Source organism: Oncorhynchus masou, unplaced genomic scaffold, assembly GCF_036934945.1.
Source record: "Oncorhynchus masou masou isolate Uvic2021 unplaced genomic scaffold, UVic_Omas_1.1 unplaced_scaffold_899, whole genome shotgun sequence".
Lineage (NCBI taxonomy): Eukaryota > Metazoa > Chordata > Actinopteri > Salmoniformes > Salmonidae > Oncorhynchus > Oncorhynchus masou.
Genome location: NW_027015460.1, coordinates 165,001 through 177,500, shown reverse-complemented (window position 1 = coordinate 177,500; position 12,500 = coordinate 165,001). Strand labels below are relative to the sequence as shown.

General features: G+C 51.5%; 1 protein-coding gene across 2 annotated transcripts in view; it reads right to left on the bottom strand.

The window, feature by feature from the left end:
- The window catches only part of LOC135538056 (regulator of G-protein signaling 9-like), a 54,708-nt gene that overhangs the window by 9,232 nt on the left and 32,976 nt on the right, over nt 1-12,500 (bottom strand). The window contains exons 10-11 of one of the 2 annotated variants that reach the window (XM_064964050.1): nt 3,601-3,630; nt 234-295 (exon numbers count right to left, since the gene is read on the bottom strand). In XM_064964050.1, coding sequence (XP_064820122.1) covers nt 234-295; nt 3,601-3,630 — 92 coding nt within the window. The remainder of the gene's footprint in view (nt 1-233; nt 296-3,600; nt 3,631-12,500) is intronic. The other variant, XM_064964049.1, reaches the window with a different exon arrangement.

The following is a 12,500-nucleotide window of genomic DNA, read 5'->3' as shown; positions in this document are numbered from 1 at the left end:
AATAACTTAATATCATATAAAATAACTTCTCTGGTTATACTGTAACGTTGTAACGTATTTTGGACGGGTCTTACATTTCTGAGCACAATATTAATGTTGCTGGTCTCAGTCAGTCAGTCAGTCAGTCAGTCAGTCAGTTATTCATTCAGCCAATCAATTCATCAAATGACCACACACAAACACAACCTATCAATCAATCAATGAATGAGTGAAGTGTATTGAGAAGGACTTACGCCGTGAGGGACACAGACGATTTGACAGCTGACCTCATTAGGGCTTGTGTAAGGAAAATGTTCTGGGGAGCAGGAGAGAGGAGAGGATAGAGGGGGTAAATAAGGAGGAGGAGAGAGGAGAGGATAGAGGGGGTAAATAAGGAGGAGGAGAGAGGAGAGGATAGAGGGGGGTAAATAAGGAGGAGGAGAGGATAGAGGGGGTAAATAAGGAGGAGGAGAGGATAGAGGGGGATAAATAAGGAGGAGGAGGAGAGGATAGAGGGGGATAAATAAGGAGGAGGAGGAGAGGATGGAGGGGGATAAATAAGGAGGAGGAGAGAGGAGAGGATAGAGGGGGGTAAATAAGGAGGAGAGAGGAGAGGATAGAGGGGGATAAATAAGGAGGAGAGAGGAGAGGATAGAGGGGGATAAATAAGGAGGAGGAGGAGAGGATGGAGGGGGTAAATAAGGAGGAGGAGAGGATAGAGGGGGATAAATAAGGAGGAGAGAGGAGAGGATAGAGGGGGATAAATAAGGAGGAGAGAGGAGAGGATAGAGGGGGATAAATAAGGAGGAGAGAGGAGAGGATAGAGGGGGATAAATAAGGAGGAGGAGAGAGGAGGGATAGGGGGGATAAATAAGGAGGAGGAGGAGAGGATGGAGGGGGATAAATAAGGAGGAGGAGGAGAGGATGGAGGGGATAAATAAGGAGGAGGAGAGAGGAGAGGATAGAGGGGGGTAAATAAGGAGGAGAGAGGAGAGGATAGAGGGGGATAAATAAGGAGGAGGAGAGAGGAGAGGATAGAGGGGGATAAATAAGGAGGAGAGAGGAGAGGATAGAGGGGGATAAATAAGGAGGAGGAGAGAGGAGAGGATAGAGGGGGATAAATAAGGAGGAGGAGAGAGGAGAGGATAGAGGGGGGTAAATAAGGAGGAGAGAGGAGAGGATAGAGGGGGATAAATAAGGAGGAGGAGAGAGGAGAGGATAGAGGGGGATAAATAAGGAGGAGGAGGAGAGGATAGAGGGGGATAAATAAGGAGGAGGAGAGAGGAGAGGATAAAGGGGGATAAATAAGGAGGAGGAGAGAGGAGAGGATAGAGGGGATAAATAAGGAGGAGGAGGAGAGGAGAGGATAGAGGGGGATAAATAAGGAGGAGGAGAGAGGAGAGGATAGAGGGGGATAAATAAGGAGGAGGAGAGAGGAGAGGATAGAGGGGGTAAATAAGGAGGAGAGAGGAGAGGATAGAGGGGGATAAATAAGGAGGAGGAGAGAGGAGAGGATAGAGGGGGATAAATAAGGAGGAGGAGGAGAGGATAGAGGGGGATAAATAAGGAGGAGGAGGAGAGGATGGAGGGGGATAAATAAGGAGGAGGAGGAGAGGAGAGGATAGAGGGGGTAAATAAGGAGGAGAGAGGAGGGATAGAGGGGGATAAATAAGGAGGAGGAGAGAGGAGAGGATAAAGGGGGATAAATAAGGAGGAGGAGAGAGGAGAGGATAGAGGGGGGTAAATAAGGAGGAGGAGAGAGGAGAGGATAGAGGGGGATAAATAAGGAGGAGGAGAGAGGAGAGGATAGAGGGGGATAAATAAGGAGGAGAGAGGAGAGGATAGAGGGGGGTAAATAAGGAGGAGAGAGGAGAGGATAGAGGGGGATAAATAAGGAGGAGGAGAGAGGATAGGATAGGGGGGATAAATAAGGAGGAGGAGGAGAGGAGAGGATAGAGGGGGATAAATAAGGAGGAGGAGAGGATAGAGGGGGATAAATAAGGAGGAGGAGAGAGGAGAGGATAGAGGGGGATAAATAAGGAGGAGGAGGAGAGGATAGAGGGGGGTAAATAAGGAGGAGGAGGAGGAGAGGATAGAGGGGGGTAAATAAGGAGGAGGAGGAGAGGAGAGGATAGAGGGGGTAAATAAGGAGGAGGAGGAGAGGATAGAGGGGGATAAATAAGGAGGAGGAGAGAGGAGAGGATAGAGGGGGGTAAATAAGGAGGAGGAGGAGAGGATAGAGGGGGGTAAATAAGGAGGAGGAGAGGATAGAGGGGGATAAATAAGGAGGAGGAGGAGAGGAGAGGATAGAGGGGGATAAATAAGGAGGAGGAGGAGAGGAGAGGATAGAGGGGGATAAATAAGGAGGAGGAGGAGGAGAGGATAGAGGGGGATAAATAAGGAGGAGGAGGAGGAGAGGATAGAGGGGGATAAATAAGGAGGAGGGGGAGAGGAGAGGATAGAGGGGGATAAATAAGGAGGAGAGGAGAGGAGAGGATAGAGGGGGATAAATAAGGAGGAGGAGGAGAGGATAGAGGGGGATAAATAAGGAGGAGAGGATAGAGGATAGAGGGGGATAAATAAGGAGGAGGAGAGAGGAGAGGATAGAGGGGGATAAATAAGGAGGAGGAGAGACGAGAGGATAGAGGGGGATAAATAAGGAGGAGGAGAGAGGAGAGGATAGAGGGGGATAAATAAGGAGGAGGAGAGAGGAGAGGATAGAGGGGGATAAATAAGGAGGAGGGGGAGAGGATAGAGGGGGATAAATAAGGAGGAGGAGGAGAGGAGAGGATAGAGGGGGATAAATAAGGAGGAGGAGAGACGAGAGGATAGATGGGGATAAATAAGGAGGAGGAGGAGAGGAGAGGATAGAGGGGGATAAATAAGGAGGAGGGGGAGAGGAGAGGATAGAGGGGGATAAATAAGGAGGAGGAGAGAGGAGAGGATAGAGGGGGATAAATAAGGAGGAGGAGAGAGGAGAGGATAGAGGGGGATAAATAAGGAGGAGGGGGAGAGGAGAGGGTAGAGGTGGATAAATAAGGAGGAGGAGAGAGGAGAGGATAGAGGGGGATAAATAAGGAGGAGGAGGAGAGGAGAGGATAGAGGGGGATAAATAAGGAGGAGGAGGAGGAGAGGATAGAGGGGGATAAATAAGGAGGAGGAGAGAGGAGAGGATAGAGGGGGATAAATAAGGAGGAGAGGGTAGAGGGGGATAAATAAGGAGGAGGAGGAGAGGAGAGGATAGAGGGGGATAAATAAGGAGGAGGAGGAGGAGAGGATAGAGGGGGATAAATAAGGAGGAGAGGGTAGAGGGGGATAAATAAGGAGGAGGAGGAGAGGAGAGGATAGAGGGGGATAAATAAGGAGGAGGAGGAGGAGAGGATAGAAGGGGATAAATAAGGAGGAGGAGGAGAGGATAGAGGGGGATAAATAAGGAGGAGAGAAGAGAGATGAGGAGAAGGAAAGAGGAAAGAAGAGAGGAAGGAGAGAGGAGAGGAGAAGAGAGGAGATATATGATATGTCTATAATTTCTGTACTTCATCTATTTTCTACACCAACACATAAACTTGAGTGCCCTGGTTATTCAGGTATTCCAGTGCAGAAGTATGTCTGATGTCTTACGGTTCTCCTGACCACGTCGAAGGTCAGCACCTGAAAGCCCACGAGAGAAGAACAGCTTGTTATCACAGGCAGAGCTCTTCTGTCCCACTGCTATCTGAAGTCACAACTAACGCGCTCTCACACACACAATCCCTCTGGGAAGCAGGCTACAGCACAGTCACAGGCTACAGCACAGTCACAGGCTACAGCACAGTCACAGGCTACAGCACAGTCACAGGCTACAGCACAGTCACAGACTACAACACAGTCACAGGCTACAGCACAGTCACAGGCTACAGCACAGTCACAGGCTACAGCACAGTCACAGGCTACAGCACAGTCACAGGCTACAGCAGTCACAGACTACAGCAGTCACAGACTACAGCAGTCACAGACTACAGCACAGTCACAGGCTACAGCACAGTCACAGACTACAGCACAAGTCACAGGCTACAGCACAGTCACAGGCTACAGCACAGTCACAGACTACAGCACAGTCACAGGCTACAGCACAGTCACAGACTACAGCACAGTCACAGGCTACAGCACAGACTACAGCACAGTCACAGGCTACAGCACAGTCACAGGCTACAGCACAGTCACAGGCTACAGCACAGTCACAGGCTACAACACAGTCACAGGCTACAGCACAGTCACAGGCTACAGCACAGTCACAGGCTACAGCAGTCACAGGCTACAGCACAGTCACAGGCTACAGCCCAATCACAGGCTACAACACAGTCACAGGCTACAGCACAGTCACAGGCTACAACACAGTCACAGGCTACAGCACAGTCACAGGCTACAACACAGTCACAGGCTACAACACAGTCACAGGCTACAGCAGTCACAGGCTACAGCACAGTCACAGACTACAGCAGTCACAGGCTACAGCACAGTCACAGGCTACAACACAGGCTACAGCACAGTCACAGGCTACAGCAGTCACAGGCTACAGCACAGTCACAGGCTACAGCACAGTCACAGGCTACAACACAGTCACAGGCTACAGCACAGTCACAGGCTACAGCACAGTCACAGACTACAGCACAGTCACAGGCTACAGCACAGTCACAGGCTACAGCACAGTCACAGGCTACAGCACAGTCACAGGCAACAGCAGTCACAGACTACAGCACAGTCAGACTACAACAGTCACAGGCTACAGCACAGTCAGACTACAACAGTCACAGGCTACAGCACAGTCAGACTACAACAGTCACAGGCTACAGCACAGTCAGACTACAACAGTCACAGGCTACAGCACAGTCACAGACTACAGCACAGTCACAGGCTACAGCACAGTCAGACTACAACAGTCACAGGCTACAGCACAGTCAGACTACAACAGTCACAGGCTACAGCACAGTCAGACTACAACAGTCACAGGCTACAGCACAGTCAGACTACAACAGTCACAGGCTACAGCACAGTCAGACTACAACAGTCAAAGGCTACAGCACAGTCACAGGCTACAGCACAGTCAGACTACAACAGTCACAGGCTACAGCACAGTCAGACTACAACAGTCACAGGCTACAGCACAGTCACAGACTACAGCACAGTCACAGACTACAGCACAGTCGCAGGCTACAGCACAGTCACAGGCTACAGCACAGGCTACAGCACAGTCACAGGCTACAGCACAGTCACAGGCTACAGCAGTCACAGACTACAGCACAGTCGCAGGCTACAGCACAGTCACAGACTACAGCACAGTCACAGGCTACAGCACAGTCACAGACTACAGCACAGTCAGACTACAACAGTCACAGGCTACAGCACAGTCAGACTACAACAGTCACAGGCTACAGCACAGTCACAGGCTACAACACAGTCACAGGCTACAGCACAGTCACAGGCTACAGCACAGTCACAGGCTACAGCACAGTCACAGGCTACAGCAGTCACAGGCTACAGCAGTCACAGGCTACAGCACAGTCACAGACTACAACACAGTCACAGGCTACAACACAGTCACAGGCTACAGCAGTCACAGGCTACAGCAGTCACAGGCTACACCACAGTCACAGGCTACAGCAGTCACAGGCTACAACACAGTCACAGGCTACAGCAGTCACAGGCTACAGCACAGTCACAGGCTACAGCAGTCACAGGCTACAGCACAGTCACAGACTACAGCACAGTCACAGGCTACAGCACAGTCACAGGCTACAGCACAGTCACAGACTACAGCACAGTCACAGGCTACAGCACAGTCACAGGCTACAGCACAGTCACAGGCTACAGCACAGTCACAGACTACAGCACAGTCACAGGCTACAGCACAGTCAGAGGCTACAGCAGTCACAGGCTACAGCACAGTCACAGGCTACAGCACAGTCACAGGCTACAGCACAGTCACAGACTACAGCACAGGCTACAGCACAGTCACAGGCTACAGCACAGTCACAGGCTACAGCACAGTCACAGGCTACAGCACAGGCTACAGCACAGTCACAGGCTACAGCACAGTCACAGGCTACAGCACAGTCACAGGCTACAGCACAGTCACAGGCTACAGCAGTCACAGGCTACAGCAGTCACAGGCTACAGCACAGTCACAGGCTACAGCACAGTCACAGGCTACAGCACAGTCACAGGCTACAGCACAGTCACAGGCTACACCAGTCACAGGCTACAGCACAGTCACAGGCTACAGCACAGTCACAGGCTACAGCACAGTCACAGGCTACAGCACAGTCACAGGCTACAGCAGTCACAGGCTACAGCAGTCACAGGCTACAGCACAGTCACAGACTACAACACAGTCACAGGCTACAACACAGTCACAGGCTACAGCAGTCACAGGCTACAGCACAGTCACAGACTACAGCACAGTCACAGGCTACAGCACAGTCACAGGCTACAGCACAGTCACAGACTACAGCACAGTCACAGGCTACAGCACAGTCACAGGCTACAGCACAGTCACAGGCTACAGCACAGTCACAGACTACAACACAGTCACAGGCTACAACACAGTCACAGGCTACAGCAGTCACAGGCTACAGCACAGTCACAGACTACAGCACAGTCACAGGCTACAGCACAGTCACAGACTACAGCACAGTCACAGGCTACAGCACAGTCACAGACTACAGCACAGTCACAGGCTACACCACAGTCACAGGCTACAGCAGTCACAGGCTACAACACAGTCACAGGCTACAGCAGTCACAGGCTACAGCACAGTCACAGGCTACAGCACAGTCACAGACTACAGCAGTCACAGGCTACAGCACGGTCACAGGCTACAGCACAGTCACAGGCTACAGCACAGTCACAGGCTACAGCACAGTCACAGGCTACAGCAGTCACAGACTACAGCACAGACTACAGCACAGTCACAGGCTACAGCACAGTCACAGGCTACAGCACAGTCACAGGCTACAGCACAGTCTACAGTCACAGGCTACAGCAGTCACAGACACAGCACAGACTACAGCACAGACTACAGTCACAGACTACAGCACAGTCACAGGCTACAGCACAGTCACAGGCTACAGCACAGTCACAGACTACAGCAGTCACAGGCTACAGCACAGTCACAGACTACAGCACAGTCACAGGCTACAGCACAGTCACAGACTACAGCCCAGTCACAGGCTACAGCAGTCACAGGCTACAGCACAGTCACAGACTACAGCAGTCACAGGCTACAGCACAGTCACAGACTACAACACAGTCACAGACTACAGCACAGTCACAGGCTACAACACAGTCACAGACTACAGCACAGTCACAGGCTACAACACAGTCACAGACTACAACACAGTCACAGACTACAGCAGTCACAGACTACAGCACAGTCACAGGCTACAACACAGTCACAGGCTACAACACAGTCACAGGCTACAACACAGTCACAGGCTACAGCACAGTCACAGGCTACAACACAGTCACAGACTACAGCCCAGTCACAGGCTACAGCAGTCACAGGCTACAGCACAGTCACAGACTACAGCACAGTCACAGGCTACAACACAGTCACAGACTACAGCACAGTCACAGACTACAGCAGTCACAGACTACAGCACAGTCACAGGCTACAGCACAGTCACAGGCTACAGCACAGTCAAACTACAGCACAGTCACAGGCTACAGCACAGTCACAGGCTACAACACAGTCACAGGCTACAGCACAGTCACAGGCTACAGCACAGTCACAGGCTACAGCACAGACTACAGCACAGTCACAGGCTACAACACAGTCACAGACTACAACACAGTCACAGACTACAACACAGTCACAGACTACAGCACAGGCTACAGCACAGTCACAGGCTACAACACAGTCACAGGCTACAACACAGTCACAGGCTACAACAGTCACAGGCTACAGCACAGTCACAGGCTACAGCACAGTCACAGGCTACAGCACAGTCACAGGCTACAGCACAGTCACAGGCTACAACACAGTCACAGACTACAGCACAGTCACAGACTACAGCACAGTCACAGGCTACAACACAGTCACAGACTACAACACAGTCACAGACTACAGCAGTCACAGACTACAGCACAGTCACAGGCTACAACACAGTCACAGGCTACAACACAGTCACAGGCTACAACACAGTCACAGGCTACAGCACAGTCACAGGCTACAACACAGTCACAGACTACAGCCCAGTCACAGGCTACAGCAGTCACAGGCTACAACACAGTCACAGACTACAGCACAGACTACAGCACAGTCACAGGCTACAACACAGTCACAGACTACAGCACAGTCACAGGCTACAACACAGTCACAGACTACAGCACAGTCACAGACTACAGCACAGTCACAGGCTACAACACAGTCACAGACTACAGCACAGTCACAGACTACAGCAGTCACAGACTACAGCACAGTCACAGGTTACAACACAGTCACAGGCTACAGCACAGTCACAGGCTACAGCACAGTCACAGGCTACAGCACAGACTACAGCACAGTCACAGGCTACAACACAGTCACAGACTACAACACAGTCACAGACTACAACACAGTCACAGGCTACAGCAGTCACAGACTACAGCAGTCACAGGCTACAGCACAGTCACAGACTACAGCAGTCACAGACTACAGCACAGTCACAGGCTACAACACAGTCACAGGCTACAGCACAGTCACAGGCTACAGCACAGTCACAGGCTACAGCAGTCACAGGCTACAGCACAGACTACAGCACAGTCACAGGCTACAGCACAGTCACAGGCTACAACACAGTCACAGACTACAGCACAGTCACAGGCTACAGCACAGTCACAGGCTACAGCACAGTCACAGGCTACAGCACAGTCAAAGGCTACAGCAGTCACAGGCTACAGCAGTCACAGACTACAGCAGTCACAGGCTACAGCACAGTCACAGGCTACAGCAGTCACAGACTACAGCAGTCACAGGCTACAGCACAGTCACAGGCTACAACACAGTCACAGGCTACAGCACAGTCACAGGCTACACCACAGTCACAGACTACAGCAGTCACAGGCTACAGCAGTCACAGGCTACAGCAGTCACAGACTACAGCAGTCACAGGCTACAGCACAGTCACAGGCTACAGCAGTCACAGGCTACAGCACAGTCACAGGCTACAGCACAGTCACAGACTACAGCACAGTCACAGACTACAGCACAGTCACAGGCTACAGCACAGTCACAGGCTACAGCAGTCACAGACTACAGCAGTCACAGGCTACAGCACAGTCACAGGCTACAGCAGTCACAGACTACAGCAGTCACAGGCTACAGCACAGTCACAGGCTACAGCAGTCACAGACTACAGCAGTCACAGGCTACAGCACAGTCACAGGCTACAGCACAGTCACAGACTACAGCACAGTCACAGGCTACAGCACAGTCAGACTACAGCACAGTCACAGGCTACAACACAGTCACAGACTACAGCAGTCACAGACTACAGCACAGTCACAGACTACAGCACAGTCACAGGCTACAGCAGTCACAGGCTACAGCACAGTCACAGGCTACAGCACAGTCACAGGCTACAGCAGTCACAGACTACAGCACAGTCACAGGCTACAACACAGTCACAGGCTACAGCACAGTCACAGGCTACAGCACAGTCACAGGCTACAGCACAGACTACAGCACAGTCACAGGCTACAGCACAGTCACAGGCTACAGCACAGTCACAGACTACAGCAGTCACAGACTACAGCACCGTCACAGACTACAGCAGTCACAGACTACAGCACAGTCACAGGCTACAACACAGTCACAGGCTACAGCACAGTCACAGGCTACAGCACAGTCACAGGCTACAGCACAGACTACAGCACAGTCACAGGCTACAGCACAGTCACAGGCTACAACACAGTCACAGGCTACAGCACAGTCACAGGCTACAGCACAGTCACAGACTACAGCAGTCACAGGCTACAGCACAGTCACAGGCTACAACACAGTCACAGACTACAGCACAGTCACAGACTACAGCACAGTCACAGACTACAGCACAGTCACAGGCTACAGTCACAGGCTACAACACAGTCACAGACTACAGCACAGTCACAGGCTACAGCACAGTCACAGGCTACAACACAGTCACAGGCTACAACACAGTCACAGACTACAGCAGTCACAGACTACAGCACAGTCACAGGCTACAACACAGTCACAGACTACAGCACAGTCACAGACTACAGCACAGTCACAGACTACAGCACAGTCACAGGCTACAGCACAGTCACAGGCTACAACACAGTCACAGACTACAGCACAGTCACAGGCTACAGCAGTCACAGGCTACAGTACAGTCACAGGCTACAGCACAGGCTACAGCACAGTCACAGGCTACAGCACAGTCACAGGCTACAGCACAGTCACAGACTACAGCACAGTCACAGGCTACAACACAGTCACAGACTACAGCAGTCACAGACTACAGCACAGACTACAGCACAGTCACAGGCTACAACACAGTCACAGGCTACAACACAGTCACAGACTACAGCAGTCACAGACTACAGCACAGTCACAGGCTACAACACAGTCACAGACTACAGCACAGTCACAGGCTACAACACAGTCACAGACTACAGCACCGTCACAGACTACAGCAGTCACAGACTACAGCACAGTCACAGGCTACAACACAGTCACAGGCTACAGCACAGTCACAGGCTACAGCACAGACTACAGCACAGTCACAGGCTACAGCACAGTCACAGACTACAGCAGTCACAGACTACAGCAGTCACAGACTACAACACAGTCACAGACTACAACACAGTCACAGACTACAACACAGTCACAGACTACAGCACAGTCACAGACTACAGCACCGTCACAGGCTACAACACAGTCACAGACTACAGCACCGTCACAGGCTACAACACAGTCACAGACTACAGCACAGTCACAGGCTACAGCACAGTCACAGGCTACAGCAGTCACAGACTACAACACAGTCACAGGCTACAACACAGTCACAGACTATAACACAGTCACAGGCTACAACACAGTCACAGACTACAACACAGTCACAGACTACAGCACAGTCACAGGCTACAGCACAGTCACAGACTACAGCACAGTCACAGGCTACAACACAGTCACAGACTATAACACAGTCACAGGCTACAACACAGTCACAGGCTACAACACAGTCACAGACTACAGCCCAGTCACAGGCTACAGCAGTCACAGGCTCACAGCACAGTCACAGACTACAGCAGTCACAGGCTACAGCACAGTCACAGACTACAGCACAGTCACAGGCTACAGCACAGTCACAGACTACAGCCCAGTCACAGGCTACAGCAGTCACAGGCTACAGCACAGTCAGACTACAGCAGTCACAGGCTACAGCACAGTCACAGACTACAACACAGTCACAGACTACAGCACAGTCACAGGCTACAGCACAGTCACAGACTACAGCACAGTCACAGGCTACAACACAGTCACAGACTACAACACAGTCACAGACTACAGCAGTCACAGACTACAGCACAGTCACAGGCTACAACACAGTCACAGGCTACAGCACAGTCACAGGCTACAACACAGTCACAGGCTACAGCACAGTCACAGGCTACAACACAGTCACAGACTACAGCCCAGTCACAGGCTACAGCAGTCACAGGCTACAGCACAGTCACAGACTACAGCACAGTCACAGGCTACAACACAGTCACAGACTACAGCACAGTCACAGACTACAGCACAGTCACAGACTACAGCACAGTCACAGGCTACAGCACAGTCACAGGCTACAGCACAGTCAAACTACAGCACAGTCACAGGCTACAGCACAGTCACAGGCTACAACACAGTCACAGGCTACAGCACAGTCACAGGCTACAGCACAGTCACAGGCTACAGCACAGACTACAGCACAGTCACAGGCTACAGCACAGTCACAGACTACAACACAGTCACAGACTACAACACAGTCACAGACTACAGCACAGGCTACAGCACAGTCACAGGCTACAACACAGTCACAGGCTACAACACAGTCACAGGCTACAACAGTCACAGGCTACAGCACAGTCACAGGCTACAGCACAGTCACAGGCTACAGCACAGTCACAGGCTACAGCACAGTCACAGGCTACAACACAGTCACAGACTACAGCACAGTCACAGACTACAGCACAGTCACAGGCTACAACACAGTCACAGACTACAACACAGTCACAGTCACAGTCACAGACTACAGCACAGTCACAGGCTACAACACAGTCACAGGCTACAACACAGTCACAGGCTACAACACAGTCACAGGCTACAGCACAGTCACAGGCTACAGCACAGTCACAGACTACAGCACAGTCACAGGCTACAGCACAGTCACAGGCTACAACACAGTCACAGACTACAGCACAGACTACAGCACAGTCACAGGCTACAACACAGTCACAGACTACAGCACAGTCACAGGCTACAACACAGTCACAGA